The 17,696-nt window shown below is 53.0% G+C and overlaps 1 protein-coding gene across 9 annotated transcripts in view; it reads right to left on the bottom strand.

The window, feature by feature from the left end:
• The window catches only part of WIPF3 (WAS/WASL interacting protein family member 3), a 69,370-nt gene that overhangs the window by 15,646 nt on the left and 36,028 nt on the right, over positions 1 to 17,696 (bottom strand). For all 9 annotated transcript variants that reach the window (XM_051963454.1, XM_051963452.1, XM_051963453.1 and 6 more), the window contains exon 3: positions 1,076 to 1,205. In XM_051963454.1, coding sequence (XP_051819414.1) covers positions 1,076 to 1,205 — 130 coding nt within the window. The remainder of the gene's footprint in view (positions 1 to 1,075; positions 1,206 to 17,696) is intronic.

Raw genomic sequence — 17,696 nt, 5'->3', positions numbered from 1 at the left:
ATTGGCGGACAGAGGAAGAAGAAATCAATTTTTAGTCTATCAAGGTTTAATTGTGTCCAATTATGGTCTCAGAACATTGAAGCTGGAGCTGGAAATAGCTCCAGGAATACCAGCCCAACCTCTTCCATTTTAGGGATGAGAAGAACCAAGGATCAGTGTCTTGCCTAAGGACACCCGGGCAGGGAATGGTCATCTGAACCCAGGATCCTTTGGGATTCCAAATCCAATTGTCAGGTATAAGCTGTCATGGCGAAACAGATGGCTAGATGTAATTTCAATTAGATATTTTTTAAGTTTCTGGAAAAAGGACAGAAGTTTTACAAATCACCTCCAACTTTTTAGTTTTTAAAAAATACACGTTAAAAATAAAAAATGAACATTAAAATAAAAAATAAACATAAAAAATGAATATTTATGAATCATGTTGGGAGAGAAAAATAAGAACAAAAGGGAAAAGCTCTGGTGCTGGATCTCCCTCTTGGGAAATGGAAAAGGCTGCTATTGCAGAGGTGGGGGACTGTGGGTGTAGAACACGGCATACACTGTCCGGTTCCCAGACATCAGCCTCTTTGCTGTTCCTCACCCACGACACTTCCCTGGCCGGCTCCCGCCTTGGGAACGGTCCTACACTTGGGCTCAGCCTCCTGGTCTCCCTGAAATCTCAGCCTTTCCCAGATCTCCTCACTCTTATTGCCTCTCTGCCACCAGGTCCTGCCCGTATCCTCCTTGCCCAAAGCTGTTTGCACGTTGTCTCTCCCATCAAACCAGGCGCTCCTCGAGGGCAGGGGCAGTTACGTGCCCTGGGAGCAAGGCAGAGTACCTGGTACACACTAGGTGCTTAATAAATGGCTTTTTATTAGTATATCACAAGAGAAGGCTAACCCAGCAAAGAGAAGTGACGATGATGGACAAAGGCTAGCCATAAAACGAAAGGCGCTGGAGGCCGCCTCCTCTGACGGCCAGTTATTGCCCGACTCCAGCATTCTCTGCCCTTGGCCCGAGGGCTCTGGCCCCCGGTCTGGGCGATGGAGCTTTAAGTCCCGAGAGGAGAACGCGCCAAGGCGGCGCCACTTACGTTCGATCTGGGGGGCGCTGCGGTCATTGATCTGGGTGACCTTCCTCAGGCGAGTCCCTTGCTGGATGTCTGCCAGCAGCGCGCTGCGACCTTGGGGCACATCCTTGAGTCTGGGGGCCTCCGCGCTGGGCTGTGCGAGAGAAGGAGAAGTCGGTCACTGCCAGGCCGCCGCCGGCCACGGGAAATGTCTCTCCCAATTAGAGCCTCTCAGGTGTGGGAGGCAGGAGTCCTGGCAGCCAGGCTGAGACGGAAGCAAGGTCAGGAGCAGAGTGAGGAGGGGGATTTGTGGGGCTGCCCCTCCCCGGATGGGAATGTCCCAGCCCCCGGTCTGCGTGGCTCCCACTGGCCAGGGAGGACGGACATTCACTGGGTACCAGAAGGACAGCAGAGAGCACTCCATTTATTCCTCATTACCCCCCAAGGAAGGGGACCTTCAGTCTGCAGATGAGGAAACTGAGACCCAGATGGGTTAATCCATGGTCTGGAGGAAGATTCAAACCTGGGTCTTGCTGACTCAAGGGAAGGAGGCTAACTGAGCCAGTGGTTAGACAGCTCCATCCGGAGTCAGGAAGGCCCGAGTTCAAATCCTTCCCCATGTTCCAGCTCCCTGTGTGACCCCTGGCAGCCCACCTTTGGTGCTCCCTTCGGGGGGGGCAGCTCTGCAGCCATGTTCCCTCACCCAGCAGGAGCCTCCCTGCCGTCCCTGCGTGTCGGCTGTGGAAAGGTTCGGTGAGACATGAGCGATCGCCTCTGGGGCCCCGAGTCCCAAGCAGTGGGACACCACACGGGAAGCGTCCCCCCCCAGGGGGTCTGTTGTGAGCCCAGAGAAGAGTCCTTGGGTTTGCAGCCCTGATGTCGGGGGTGAGAGGCAAGAGCATCGTCTCAGGCTCATTTTTCTAAAAACCTCTTGGATTCTGGGTATCTACACCATGGAAACAGCTGAAGCTGCTGTATTTTGGGTGCATAATTTCTGTTTTGGAGACATTTGAGAAGTCGTAATGAGCACAGAAAAACTGTCTAGTCCTCCACTTTGTTCCCCATGTGACTTGGGAGTTTTTATCTCTAATTATTAGCTCTCATTGCTGCCTTTTGAGTGACAATTGGACTCATTTAGGATGTTTGCTCCATCCCTCGGATGACATCTTGGCCCTAGTTTTCATTTCTTACCAAAGACCTCCCTGCCTTGTTATTTAAGCTTGCTGCAAGATGGCGGGACCTGGCACGCCGCCGCCGCCCCCCGAGCCTTATACACAATATCCCTCACTTCCCATGTCCCCATTTCAGACACCTGGTGTCCAGCCCTCCCAGGCCACCGGATCTGTTAGCCCAGGTCAGCGAGAGATCCCATATTGACACAGGCGTTTGCCCGGAGCTGGAGAGCTCTGGGGCCCAGATTTCAGGCGCTCCCTTCCCTGGACTAGCCCATCTGTCTTTGGACAAGCCGGGGCTTGTAGTTTCCCACCAGGGGGCTCCCTGAGGCGATATTAAACACAGCATCTCTGTTCCTCTCCTGAAATAAAAATTTAAAAAAGGAGCCTCCTGTGGCCCCTCCCCAACCGTATGAAGCTCAGCCTAGGACAGGTTCCTTCCCGCTGGACGTCACGCCAGGTAAGGACCGGACCTTCCATGATCCTCGTGTTTACAAACACTAATCCCACCGCAACTTCCCCACCAGTTTAAGGCGTCTGGGCTACGACAGTCTCCCCATTTCTCCAGGTTCCCCCAGAACAGGCCTTCACGCTCTCAGCTCCTGTTGCTCATCGAGGGCCGGTTCCAGAAGTCAGTGAGATGAGGAGGAAAGCAACAACTTGTGATTCTATGATGGTTCAAGACCTTTACCTGTGAGCCAGGCAGGTGCCATTTTTAAAAAGTGAGGAAGCAGATTTGGGGAAAGTGAAGGGACCCCCCCCCCAAGGGCCGACGAGAGGACTCTCAGCTCTGCATGAGTCTGACCAGAATCTCTGCATCCTCCGAGAGCCTTCCCTGACGGGCCCCATCCCGGCCCTGGCCTTCTTAAAGAATAAAAAAGAGGGGTGCTCTTGGAGACGCACTGGACAACCCCAGAGGGGATCCTCTTGGGAAGAACAAACACAGGTCTGGGGCCTGGACTCCTGGGGTTCCCTGAAGGGCAGAACCCTCCTGGGGGCCCATGGAAGCCGGAAGCTTTGATCCGTGGGAAAGTCCTCCAGGGGAACCCCAGGTCTCCCCTGGAATAAACCTGAAGCCCCAGCTCTTAAGCCAACAAAGGGGGCTCCTGCTCAGAGACTGCTCACAAAGAAGCACAGACAGGGCTCCTTCAAGCTTCAGGAGAACCTCTGAGGGATGTGCCCCAGGTCACTGCACCCACTCTCTAAAAGAGAAATCAGCTTGGGGACTCCTATCTTTTTATTCTCTGTCTCTACCTCTGTCTCTCTCTGTGTGTCTTTGTCTCTTTCCATCTCTCCCTCTCTCTCTTTCTCTGTTTTTCTACCTCTGTCTTTGTCTCTTCCTCTCCCGTCTGCCTGTCTCTATCTCTCTTTTTGACAGTCTTGTCTCTCTCCTCTTTCTCTGTCTCTTTCTCTTTCCCTCTCTCTGTCTCTTTCTTTTTGTCTGTTTTTCTATCTCTGCCTGTCTCTGTTTATCTCTATCTGTTTCTGTCTTTCTCTTCTTTCTTTGTCTCTTTCCGTCTCTCCTCGCTGACTTTTTTGTCTTTTTATCACTCTTTGTCTCTACCCTGTCTCTCTCTGTGTGTCTTTGTCTCTTTCCATCTCTCCCTCTGTCTCTTTTTGTCTATCTTTTTATCTCTCTTTGTCTCTGTCTGTCTCTCTCCCTCTGTTTCCCTCCCTCCCTCCCTCGTCCATCCTGACCGACCCCTTAAAGCAGAAGCTGCCGATGGAAGTCCGGGTCCAGACCGGGCCCAGAGCGGACGACCTCTCGGAGTTCTTCTAACTCCGAGGCCACAATCGTGGCAGGTCTCACAGCCGGCCCTTAAATGTGGAACACTTGGGGTTTGTGATGGACTCTGGCCACATTATCTCACTGGAGCTTCACGGCAGCCCCGCGAGGGGAGACGCTACCGTACCGCCACCATTTACAAGCACAGATTGGGTCACTTGCCAGGAACGCTCAGGCAGTAAGTGTCTGAGGCTGGACTTGAACTTGGGTTTTCCGGCCTCCCCTGACCGCTGCCTCCAAACTAATTCTCAGCTTCTTCAGCTCTGTGACCAGGGAGAAGTCCACACCCCTTTTTTCCTTCTGTATTTACATCAGTTCTGCCCTTGCAGAAGGGGGGTGTAAGGACTGCAGCTGCTCTTTCTGTGACCGACCGGTCACTTTGCCGGTCCCACGGTGACCCACACTGGACTTGGGCCGGCTGCAGGCGGCAGCACAGAACCCGGGCAGGAGGCCCGAAGTCTTAGAGAGAAATAAAAATAGAAGGGAGAACTAAAAGCAGCCTTTGTGTCAGCATCTCCGGGCGGCGGATGCTCCCGTCCCCTAGTCCCCGGCACGGCTAAGTGTCCGAAGGGCGTATAGAGCCTTGGGGGCCGGGCTGGGGAGCCGGGGGGCCTCCGGAGGTACTTGGGGCCCAGGCGGAAGTTGGGCTTCTCAGCTTTGCTTTGTAGGAGTTGAGGAGGCCCTGAAGCTCACCTGGGAGCCCTGAAGGGCCGGCCATGTTACCATCGTGGAGCCATGGAGGGTCGGCACTGGGCCAGGAGGAGAAAACGGGCATTTTCCTGAGAAGTCCTCGCCCACCCCCTCGCGTCCAGCCCAACGCCAGACTTAACACCGTGGACATTTGGGGGACATCAAGACCTGAATCCTCCATGGTTTATTTCAGAAATTTCAAATGTAGGATTCAAGCCGAGTTAAAGTCATGAAACACCCCGAGAACTCCTGGCTTTGCCCAGGGCTTCTCTGCGTCCTTCTCTGGGCCTGGAAACCCCCCCCCCCTTTCCCTTGGGAGTTCTCAGCTCCCTCCAAAGCCGGCTCCAGACCAGCCCTCCTGCCGCTGACATTGTCCCGTCTCAAAATGCCTGAGTGACTGCTCTAAATGGGAGCCGGTCATCAGAGCTCCCGGCTGGGGCCCCACAGGAAATTCTGCCCCGGGCCCGGGATCCAGCCCCCTCCTGCCTGGCGGGCGGGCTCCCTCCCGGGACAAACTGCTTCCCAGGACCTGCAGGCCGAGGGAGCGCCTGCCGGAGCAGCCCACCAGCTGTGCCAGGTGGGAGGGAGAGGACGCGGGCAAGGGGCTGGAAGCTCCCACTCTACCTCCCCGGCCCTGCCCCTTAAGAGTGCAGCCTCTGAGGGAAATCACTGTGGGACAGCGCTGTCCTGCCAGCCTGCTCTGCTCGGGCAGGACTTTTGTAGAATGATACTTTTTGTGGGCAGCTAGGGGGCGCAGTGGGTACAGCGCCAGCCCTGCAGTCGGAGGACCTGAGTTCAAATCCTGCCTCAGACACTTAACACTTACTAGCTGTGAGACCCTGGATAAGTTACTTAATCTGAATTGCCTCAAGAAAAAAACAAACAGATTTATTTTCTTTTTGGAAGAAAGACTGTGGCAAATAATTTCTTGTCTTTCCCTTAGCCCCAGCTGCAGTAGTGAAAGTAATGAACACTATGGAGGACCTACTGTGGGCCGGGTGCTGGGAATTCTGGGTAATAGAATCTGTTCCAAAAAGCATCTGTTAACTACGTACTACGTATACAGACACTGAAAGTTGCTCAGGACCCAAGTGGGGTGCCTCCTGGGGAGCCAACAGCCATCACCCGTGGGGCTCATTTGATCCTCACAGCGTGAGATGCAGGCATTGCTTCCTTTTCATATCTAAGGAAACTGGGGCATCCCCAGCACCTAGCACAGTGCTTGATTTATAATAGGCACTTAATAAATGCTTGTTAGATTGGATTTCCATGACCTAAAATCCCTAGCACTTAACAAAGTAACCTTGAATATAGTAGATGCCTACTTAATGCATGTTAGACTGGATTCTATGACCTGAATCTCAGCACTTACTCTAATACCTTGAATATAGTAGGTGCCTAATTAATGCATGTGAGTTAGATTGGATTCTATGACCTAGAATCCCCAGTACTTAACATAGGACCTTGCATACAGTAGATTTCTAATGAATGCATGTGAGTTAGATTGGATTTATGACCTAGAATCCCCAACACTTAACATAGGAGTTTGCATACAGTAGATATCTAATTAATGCATGTGAGTTAGATTGGATTCTATGACTTAGAACCTTCAGTTTGTGTCATAGTGTCTGGAGCACACTAAGTGCTTCATAATTGCTAACTCTTTCTGTTTCTCTCCTTGGTCTGGGTTCAAGGGGAAGGGATTTTTGTTCATTGTCTTTAATATCATTTGGAGTTTTAAAATCAAACCCAGCAGCGGAGTCACGTGCCCTTGGCCAGTCTCTCCCCATTGTGTCTGCCCCAAGGGAAGGTCTCTGGGTGGCTTCCTTTATTTTTTTCTTCTTGTCTTTACCGCACTGGCACCAAACATGTTGCCCAGCACACAGTAGGCGCCTCATAATTGCTCAGTGATTGACCGAATGACCCCCCCATCAAATGCTCAGTTCTCTATAAAGTCGATCAAGGTCCCACAAATTCCCCTCTGGAGAGCGAGAAGGTGGCCCTGGGCCAGGAGTCCTGTGTCAGGCCTTCGTCAGGGCCTGGGTGGAACCCTCCCTGTTACTTATTAACCGCGCTGTGTGGGGGGAATGACTTTCCACCTTCCCAGTTTCCTTTCTTCAACTGTAAAAGGAGAGAGGGGCCAGTGGAGAATCCTCTGCTCCCCGACCTATGGCCAAGTCACAAGCGGGTTAAAAGGGATAGGGGGAACAAAGCCCCAGCAGCTGGTGCCCAGCAGTCACCCTGATTTTTACACTGTGCTTCTGGTCCCCAGGGAAGAGCCTCCTGCATTTGCCAGCCAAGGGGGAGGACTGAACAGCTCCCCCCCCCCCCACCAAGGCCCTTCTGTTTAACTTCGAGACTCCTTCCACCCGGCTAGGGAGAAGGGCAACGTAACACCGGGACTGCCCCAACTCAAAATAAAACCTGCTTCTTTGTCTCTAACGACTGTTAAAAATGTCTTTATTTTAGTGCTGGTCGTTTTAGGGGAATGAGAGGGAAGGGGAGCCAGGGTCGCCATTAGAAGAATAATTTGGAGCAGGAAAAAATCAAACTGCCTCTTGGCTCTCTGCTCCGCCTGGCTTTGTCTCCTTTTTGGTTTTAGCCCGTGGTCTGCAAGTGAAAAAACTGCCTCCACCCATGCGGACAAAGCCTGCTCTGGATGAGAGGTTTTCTGGGATTGGCCAGGGGTTGGTGGTGGTGGTGGTGGTGGGGGTTCAGTGACTTACCCAGAGTCACCCAGCGGGCAAGTGTCGGGGATGGATCTGAACCCGCAGCTTCCTGACCGGGTGCCCTCCTGCCCTCCCTTATGTGTCGGTCACCCTGTTCTCCCGCGCCCACATCTTATCTGAGGTCAGGAATCTGAGGCTCCGTCCCCAAGGAGGTGCCTTGGCTGCAAAGGCCCAAGGTCAGCGTTTGCTCCTTGAGACCCAGGTACTCGGGGGCTTTCCCGGGTAACAGGTGAGCCTGTGGTTAAAAACAGCCATCGTTCCTCTCACGGATGCTCTCAGGTGGAGCAGCAGGTAGGAGTCCCTGCGGCCCTGCGGCGAGGGCTGGGCAGGGTCAGCGAGCAAACAAATGGCAAGAGTACAGACAAAGCCACAAGCTAGCCGAGCTTCTGTGACAGTCAGGCTCTCAATAAACTTCTGTGGCTCCCATTGACCCTCGGATCAATGCAGAGCAATACAGATGCCTCTTGGCTTTTAAAGACCTGCAGAATCCGGCTCCAAATGACCTCCAGCCTTATTACACGTAACTCCCTTGGGTGCACTCTTGGATCTTGCTAAACGAACCTTGTGGCTGTTCTCCACCCACCACACTCTCCTTTCCCACCTCTCTCTCTGATCTGTCTCTCTCTCTCCCATCTCTCTCTCTGTTTCTCTCTTTCACTCTCCTCTATCTCTCATTTATAAATTCCTTAGGACAGTGCTTGGTACGCAGCAAGTGCTTAATAAATGCTTGTGGCCCCTGAGCAGCAGGGGGCTCCTGACCACCCGCAGGTGCTTCCATCCCAGACAAAGAGAACCCAAACCTGCTGAGGGGAAGGGAATGTTTGCTGTGGGAAGGAGAGCCGGCGCCTTTGAGATGGGCTGGGAGCACGGGGCTCACGGAGGCCCAGGTTCCTCCGGAGAAAGGACCTTTGCTCTTTTTATCTCGGCCCTGCCTCTTGCTCCTCCCCCGTAGTTCTCTGTCCCCAGGACAAGCTGTGGAAAGCAGGGGTGACCATGGGAAGGACACGAGGAGGACCAGAACCCCGCCCCCTCCTGCCACTGGCTTCAGACAATCCCACTCCAAAACTAGTGGACCCTCAGTGCCCATCATCCCCATGTAGCCATCTGTACGGTCCTCGTACCCGGCTCCTGCCTCCTGCCTGGCTGCCCGCCGTGGGCTCTGGGGAGTCCCACTCTTCCCTGGCCAGCTCCCCTCCAAAGGCGGCCATTGGGCGGGCGGGATCTGCTGAAAAAACCAGCCAGGGCAGTTTCTGAATCTCAATGAAGATTTGAGGGCTTTGAGAGGGCTGGCGGCAAGACCTCCCCTGTGGAAACAAGACCTTCCCCATGGAGGTGAGACCTCCCCCTGTGGCAGACCCTCCAGTACTTGGATCTCCCAAAGGACGCCTCCGATTCCTGAGGTCCCTCTCCTCTCCAGGGCAGAGAAGTGGACGTTCCAGCTGTCCAACACCCGCCCTTCTCTGGACCTCGGTTCCCTCACCTGTAAAAGGGCCTTTGCTCGCTTTATCTCAGTCTCCTGAGGTCCCTTCCTGCCCCCAAGCTGAGGGGCCTCCGTTCATGAGATCCTCAGAAAACATCATCTGAACATCGAGAAAAATGCCGACTGTGTTGGATTTCCACATATTTCTACCATGTTTAACACATATCGATTACTTGTGATCTAGGGGAAGGGTCGGGGGAAGAGGAGGAGAAACTGGAACGCAAGGTTTGACAAGGGTCAATGGTGAAAAATGATTCTTGCATATGTTTTGAAAGTAAAAAACTTGAATAAAAAAAAGAACAGCTAAAAGAATACTCCAAGGTTCAAGAGGAGATGACCTCCCGGGGGCCTTCCAGAGGAGACAAACCTCAGCCCACTTGTGTCTGGTTCACATTTTGTTTTAATTAAATCTACCCCCACCGGGCGTATGCCCAGGCAGAGTGTAGTGCCAGGGGCTCCATCCTCAGGCTTGGGGCACCTTGTGCAGTCCTCCTGAAAGAGGCATTTTATAAACACGAATCAGCACAGTCACAATCCTGGGCCAAAAGCAGACATGCTGTCGTTGAGACTGGCCGTGTGTGAGCATTCTGATGGGCTGAAGCAAAAATCAAAGCAGTGTTTCCTGCGTCCCTACTATGTGCTGGGTTAAAAGTGAACCTGTCGCTGGCCCGGTTCCCTTGCAAAATAAACCCTTAAGGGTCTGCTGCTGTGCAAAAGGCCCTGTAGGGATGAGCCACTCCTGCCCTCTAGGACCTTACCTGGAGCTGAGAATGGGAAAGAGCCATAGCTCAAAGAGAGAGCCCTGGTTTTCCTGCTCCTGAAGTGATTTATCCAATGGAATGGAGGTTGGAAGTATCAGAAGCTGGCTCTGATTGGGACTGATTGAGATTCATTGATTGGGATTGCTCTGGATTCATTGATTGGGACTGATTGGGATTCATTGAATGGGGTTGATTGGGATTCATTGATTGGGACTGATTGGGATCCATTGAATGGGGTTGATTGGGATTCATTGATTGGGACTGATTGGGATTCATTGAATGGGGTTGATTGGGATTCATTGATTGGGACTGATTGGGATTCATTGATTGGGACTGATTGGGATTCATTGATTGGGATTCATTGATTGGGACTGATTGGGATTCATTGATTGGGACTGACTGGGATTCATTGATTGGGGTTGATTGGGACTCATTGATTGGGATTCATTGATTGGGACTGATTGGGATTCATTGATTGGGGTTGATTGGGACTCATTGATTGGGATTCATTGATTGGGACTGATTGAGATTCATTGATTGGGATTCACTGGGATTCACTGATTGGGGCTGATTGCATTTAAAGCCGCAGGCTCCCAGAATTCCCAATCTACTCTCTCTTGAGATCTGCTTCACTTCTGTCACCCCTCTCCACTGTGCGACCAGCATGGACTGAACTTGTTGCTACTTATACTTAACTCTGACTTTCAAACAAGTCCCCCAAAGGAGTAAAATTTCTTCTCCCTTGTTCCTCCCTTTCCTCTCCCAGCGGGCCCCAAAGCTCCCATTACTTTCCCTTTCGCCAAGGCCCTCACTCCTTTCCTCTGAGGGGTTTCCTTCTCCATGTCAACCTCTCCCCCGCTTTTACACAGGAGCCAGACAAAAGCTGTACAGAAGCTGCCTTGTCGTGGCGCTGATTAGCAGGAACATGGAAGAACACGCTCTCCTCCAGTGTCACCGGCAAAGAAAGCAGCCCTGGGGGACCTGGCTTCTGGGGTGCAGGGAAGCAGCCAGAGAAAGAACCTGCTGCCCCCATCAAAGCCCCATGCTACGATCAGCCCCTTTGTCTTCAAGAAGTTGACCAAGAAAGGGAAAAAATTGAAAGACTAATTGCGAGAGCCCACTGAGCTCCCTTAATAATTACTAACCCCCATCTCAGGTTTAATTACCTAGAATGCAGCAGAAGCCAGAGGCTTATCTTCTCAGAAAGAACACGGGGAGAGACCAGGGCCAAGCACTAAGGTTCTGCCCCCGCCTCTCACTGTGGGGTCTCCACAAGCTCAGGAGATTTTCTTTTTAAAAACTAAACCGGGGGCACCCCGCCTTCTGGCCCCACCTCCTCTCCCCACCCCCAGAAACTAGCTTTCAGCACTCTCCCCAAGTGCTTTATGGGGGAATGGAGAGCAACGATGAGATGCTGAGAGGCATTAGGAGGGATGTAGAGCTCAGGTATTGGCCCAAGGTCACACTGTTTGGAAGGGTCAGAGGAGAGAACTTCCCGCAAATCCTTACAAATCTCACAACCTCACAAATCACAAACCCCCAGAACCTGAAGTAAAATTATTAACATTCTTAGTGCAGGAGATGGTCATCGGTCTCTGGCCAACCAACCTCTCCTTCCTTTCCCCACCAATCATTTCTCTTTCTCTCCATGGACTTCTCTTCCCTCTTCCCACTGTTCTCTCCTCTCTCTTCCCAGGCAAGCTCTTCTACCTTTCCACTCCCCCTCTCAGCTGATGAAGTCCCAGAAGATAACGGGCAGATAATGGGATGTTTAATTATCTGCCAAAGAGTTTTGGGGGGATCATGGGCATGAGATGGATTGGCTCTTCCCATTCAAAGAAAACTTGCTCACACATCAGAGTGTTCCATTTTTATAATTAATGTAACTCTTCACTTGCCTTTTATTTTCTGTGATCATGTTAACAAGGGGGGGGACGGCAATCAATTAGTCAAAGGCTAATCATCCTCCCCCTCTCCCATCCCATCCCCCATACACACACACACACACACACACACACACACACACACACACACACACAGCCCTATTGCACGGGCTTGGGGTTTAGGTCCCGTCTTTGACACAGGCTGGACGGCTTTGGCCAAGCCACCTCCTCAGAGACCTAAGACTGCAAAGCCTGCGCCCATAGAGGGGCTCTCCTGCGCCAATGCTGTCACGGGCCCGGCCCCCGTCTGGCCCTCCTATTATCCCAGCACTCAGCGTCTCTCAGGGCCTGAAGAATTCGAGCCTCCCAAGGAACAAGAGCCTCCCTGTGTCAATATTTCCTAAAGGTTGGCTCCAAGCAAGGAATACTAAACACGGCAAGTGCACTTTTAATGGCCCTCAGCCTTGTCAGAAATGCCAAGTTAACATTTCCCTTTCCTGAGCTGGGGCCCTGGCGCCCCCGGCCCTGTCTGACCATGGAGTGACCTTCCAAACTCACAGGTCACGGACACAGCGAGCAGCCCCCCAAAAGGCAAGACCAACCCGGGGGTCCACAAAATTCCTAGTGCTTAAAACTCATCAGAATGGAAGAGCAGCTAAGAAAACAAGCCTCCTTGTGGATGCTTCACATATTTTCTTCAGTAATGTCCTCACAGGAGTCGGCCTGCAGAAGCTTCCCGTAGACTCCAGCACACCCCCCCCCCGGGGCCATTCTCGGGGGACATCTGTCCCATGTATGGGGGCTCTTCTCTTAGGCCATGGACCCCTTTAGTCCTGTGGACCTCTCATTATAACGTATTAAATAAATAAAATTAATCACATAAGATTAATCACTTAAGGAAACAAATTCTGCTGAACTAGAGACCACATTATTTTTAAATTCACCGACTTGAGAACTTTGCTGCGATTGCAATTATTCATTATACATATTCTCTCTTCCCCCCAAATAAAGGCCCTGCCCCTGGGGTCTGGCTAACTCTGGGCTTCATTTTAATCATTGAATTAGGTTCCGGCCAAATGAGATAATGCCAGTAAAATGTGTTACAAACTTTAACCATGACTAGTGTGAGCATCCGCAGGCCATCTAAGAGGAGAGGGCCGGCTGCAATGCCGCTGTTCTCAGGGCAGGCGCCCAGGGCTCGCCCTCTCCATGTATACTCGGGGGTCTGCTGGCGTCCCTGTGTTAATCTGTCCTCACTACAAGCCCCCTGGGATTACAGAATCAGATTTAGGGCCAGAATTGGCCCCTAGGGATTTGTCCAACCTTGATTGCTGGACTCTATCCCCCTCCCCCAAACCTGGTCCCTTTAATTCTGATCAGCTCTTCCCCTCCCCCCCAGCCCCAGAAGGAATTATGTGATATGACCAAGTATGCCCCACATCTTCACTTGGACTAAACATTCCACAGTACCCCCTGCTCTCTCTCTCAAATAGAAATAGAGCCACTCATCCTACCTCCTCACAATGACTTAGAAAACACATATTAACATTATCTATGATCTGCTGGGTTTCCGTTTATCTACTAAGTATCTCCCAATTTCAGCTTAATCTGATTCAGGTTTCCTTCGCAATCTTGCATTTTTAACTGTGCACTTTCAGACTAAGGGATGGAGATTCCAGAAAGGCAAAACAGACCCTGCCCTCAACAAGCTTCCACCCTAATGACAGAGACAAAAACCACACACAACATGGTACAAGCAAGACACATGTCGAATGGATGGAAGGAGACCCGAGAAGGGAAGTTGAGGGGGGCCTGGGACAGGCTCCTGCAAAAATGGAGCTGACTGAGGCATCTGGGTGGCCCAGTGGATAGAGCACCAGCCCTGAAGTCGGGAGGACCTGAGTTCGAACTTGGTCTCAGACACTTAACACTTCCTGTGTGACCCTGGGCAAGGCACTTGACCCCAATTACCTCAGGAAAAAAATTGGAGCTGAGCCAGGAAGAATTGGAGGGCCATTCAGTGAGCTCCTGTTCCATGTCTCCCGCTGACCTGGGCCCCAGCTGGACACAGTTTCTACTTGGCCTCTGAAGAACTCACAGATATTGTTGGCAAAAGTCAGAATGAGCTTCGGTTCCTGGAGACTTTAGTCAAGGGGACTGATGAGCAGGACGAAGGGACCCAAAAGGCCAGGACCTCGGAAGCGGTTTGGACTTCCCAGCTGCTCACCTTCTGTCCCTCCTTATTGCTCTGCCACCTACTACCTGCCTGAGCACCGTTCTGAGCCTCAGTCTTCTCAGCTACAAAAGGGGGTGATAATACTGTAATTATTATCGAGAAAAACCAATGTGTTAGAGTAACAATGTAACTAATGTATTATATTACATAGTATGTAGTATCTTATTTAAACTTTCTAACAGCCTAGTGAGGAAGGTGATATTATTATCCTCATTTTATGGCTCAGAAATTGAAGGTCAGCCGGGGGAAGTGGTTTATCACAAATATCTGTGGCCTAGCCAGGGGCCTGGTATGTGTCCCTTTTCATGATCATTACTCATTACTTATTAATAGCCACCATCTTTAATTTACAGATGAAGAAACAGGTTCAAAGAGCTTAAGGGATTTAGGGGCCCAAGTACCTCTGGGAAATGTTGGAGGTAAGATCTGAATTCAGGTCCTCCTGGCCATCCTCTTGCTGCCCAGGGATGGGGAAAGGCAGGCTGGGGCAAGTCCGTGTAAGATTCGAGCTGGGCCTGGGAAGCACCTCAGAAGGAAGGGCCGGAGAGGCCGTACCCGGGATCTAGGCCAGAAGTCAGGGGGGGACCGGGGGACAGGAAGAGAAATTCGGAGCACCCCACTCAATGGAAATGTCTCTATACATACTGGGGGAGGATCCACGCTTTAGAAAGGATCCGGTTCCTAGGAATTATTCTTTCTGCCATTTAAGGAGCTTTGGGAAGCCCAGGGCCTGAAGCTTCTGACCTTTAAGGAAACAGATTCACAATCCTCCACACCAAAGGCCTATTCCCGGCAGCCAAGCGCTCTGGACTCTCTGCCGGGCATCCCCTTCCCGGCCAAGCCCCGCCCCCCTCCGGGTCTCGGTTTCCCTCTCGGTAAAATCGGGCGGTTGTGGCGGCCTCCCGCCCCTCCCCGCTCAGAATGGGGGGGTTTTCGGCTCCCGCCCCTCCCCGCTCAGAATGGGGGCTTTTTCGGCTCCCGCCCCTCCCCGCTCAGAATGGGGGGGTTTTCGGCTCCCGCCCCTCCCCGCTCAGAATGGGGGCTTTTTCGGCTCCCGCCCCTCCCCGCTCAGAATGGGGGGGTTTTCGGCTCCCGCCCCTCCCCGCTCAGAATGGGGGCTTTTTCGGCTCCCGCCCCTCCCCGCTCAGAATGGGGGGGTTTTCGGCTCCCGCCCCTCCCCGCTCAGAATGGGGGGGTTTTCGGCCTCCCGCCCCTCCCCGCTCAGAATGGGGGGGTTTTCGGCCTCCCGCCCCTCCCCGCTCAGAATGGGGGGGTTTTCGGCCTCCCGCTCCTCCCCGCTCAGAATGGGGGGGTTTTCGGCCTCCCGCCCCTCCCCGCTCAGAATGGGGGGTTTTTCGGCCTCCCGCCCCTCCCCGCTCAGAATGGGGGGGTTTTCGGCTCCCGCCCCTCCCCGCTCAGAATGGGGGGGTTTTCGGCTCCCGCCCCTCCCCGCTCAGAATGGGGGGTTTTCGGCCTCCCGCTCCTCCCCGCCCATTCTCTGGGCCCAACACCGGCCAAGGCCCCTCTGGCAACAAGCGCCACGGAGACCTTCCCTAAGTGACAGCGCCGCTTTCGTGCCAAGTCCCGGCCACAATAGCCGTTTAGAAAGCGCGTGCCCCGTCCGGCGGCCGCAGCCGCCCTGCTCTCATTGTCCGCGCGGGAAGGAAAGGGGCCCGCTTCAATGCTGCCAGAATAGCTCTTTCTGAGGCTGAGTGACAGCCCTGGCCACGCCTCCACCCTGGAGACCCAGAAAAGGAGCGCCCCAGACCGGCGGGCTACGGGAGATGCTCCCTGCGGGGGGAGGGAAGAGGGGGTCGGCTTTCAAAGCGGCCCTGAGATGGGGGAGGGAGAGCCCGTGTCCCCGGCCCGCGGTCCCGCCAAGCTCCGGGGCTCCCTCAGCAGCGCTCACCCAGACCGTCAGCGGAGCGCCTGGGAGTGACAGCGGGCCAGCCCTGCATTATGCCCAGGGCGCCGGCCCCATGCAAATCATCTGCCGGGGGAGGGGGGAGCAGGCCCGCGGACGCTAAGCTTCTTTCCGAGAAGCCGGCCTCCTTTTACAGCCACCGGACGGATCTGAGAGGTCCGGACAAAGCCTCGGGGCGCGCTGCCCCTCGCAGGCCTTTCACACACTGACAGCTCCTCTCTCCCACACCGAGGCCGCCGCGCGCTGGAGACGGTGGGAAAAAGCCCCGAGACCGGCTCGCCCCGCCGAGGCTGCTGGACCCTGGGAAGCCCCTCTCCATGAATTATGCATCCTCCAGCCGGGGGGGGGGCGGGGAGAGAAGGGGAGAGAGGGGGGCGCAGGGTCCACGCTGGCAGCTTTCGGGTACCCGCTAACCAAAGATTTTGCCACCTGGCGATCTGGCGCGAGAGCGGCGCCCGGCACCCCCACCCCTTCTGGGCTTGCTGCCGCCATAGCCCAGGGCACCCGACCTCTCCTGAATATTTAGCCGCGTATTCTGCAGTCGCTAAATATCGATGAGCTCGGAGTCCTCCCGGGCGCTCCGATATCCCGACTTTGTTCTACTTGGTCCTGTCATCCTCATTTTTAAATACGGGCAAACCTAGGCAGACACAGGCTCCGTGACTTGCCACAGGTCTCACAGCCAGTAAATGCCTGAGGTCACATCTCAACAGCCCTCTTTCCTTCCTTCCTCCCTTCCTTTTTTGGGCAAGGCAATTAGGGTTGACTTGTCCAGTAGGTAAGTGTTATGTGTGTGAGGTGAAATTTGAATTCAGGTCCTCCTGATGTCTATCCATTGCATCACCTAGCTGCCCAGCCCTCTATGCACTTTCTCCCTCCCTCCCTTCCTTCCTTCCTTCCTTCCTTCCTTCCTTCCTTCCTTCCTTCCTTCCTTCCTTCCTTCCTTCCTTCCTTCCTTCCTTCCTTCCTTCCTTCCTTCCTTCCTTCCTTCCTTTCTCCCTCTCTTTCCCTCCCTCCCTTCCCTCTCTTCCTTCCTCCCTTTCCTCTCCCTCCCTCCCTCCCTTCCTTCCTTCCTTCCTTCCTTCCTTCCTTCCTTCCTTCCTTCCTTCCTTCCTTCCTTCCTTCCCTTCTCCCTCTTTTTCCCTCCCTCTCTCCCTCCCTTCCTTCCTTTCTTCCTTCTTTCCTTCCTTCCTTCCTTCCTTTTTCGTGCAAGGCAATCAGGGTTAAGTGACTTGTCCAGTAAGTGTGTGTTATGTGTCTGAGGTGAAATTTGAATTCAAGTCCTCCTGATTTCTATCCGCTGCACCACTTAGCTGCCCCAGGCTTCTATGCATTCTGCCACTTTCCATCACATCTCCATCTTCTTCTCCATAACTTCCACATCACAGCTGCTCCATTTACTCCCCTCTGGGGCCAAGTAGGACAAATCTTTATTCATTCAAAAGCTCAAATCCAACTCTCCCGTGACTCCCCTGAGTCACTCACTTCTGTGGCGACCCAATACCCCAAAGTCCTGGCACCTCCAGGCCCTTCACTGCTTATTTTTACATGGGACGCCCAGCATAGAATACAAGTGGCCAGTCAAGGTCTGGCCAGAAAATAGTAGAGTGAGTGGAATCATTACCTCCCTCTTGGGAGGTAAAGTCTCGTGCACTTTGTCTCTGCAAATGCATCCTAAGACTGCACCCACTTTCTTGGCTCCCCTATCACACTGCTGACTCAAACCGAACTTACAGTCCATTAAAATGCCAGATCGCTTTCCGACAAACTGCTGTCTAGCCAGACTTCCCCCATTTTGTAATTATGGATTTGATTTTTTTAAAGTTTAATAGCCTACATTTATTTCTCTCAATCATATCAACCCTTGGTCCAACATTCTAGTCTGCTAAAAGCCTAGCATCTAGTTTGGGGAAAGAATATCAGGTGAAGATATTTTAGCAACATTAAGTATCAACTGTCACAAAAATATGGTTTCTGGTCAACC

Source organism: Antechinus flavipes, chromosome 5, assembly GCF_016432865.1.
Source record: "Antechinus flavipes isolate AdamAnt ecotype Samford, QLD, Australia chromosome 5, AdamAnt_v2, whole genome shotgun sequence".
NCBI lineage: Eukaryota > Metazoa > Chordata > Mammalia > Dasyuromorphia > Dasyuridae > Antechinus > Antechinus flavipes.
This window is presented reverse-complemented; position numbering and strand designations above follow the sequence as displayed.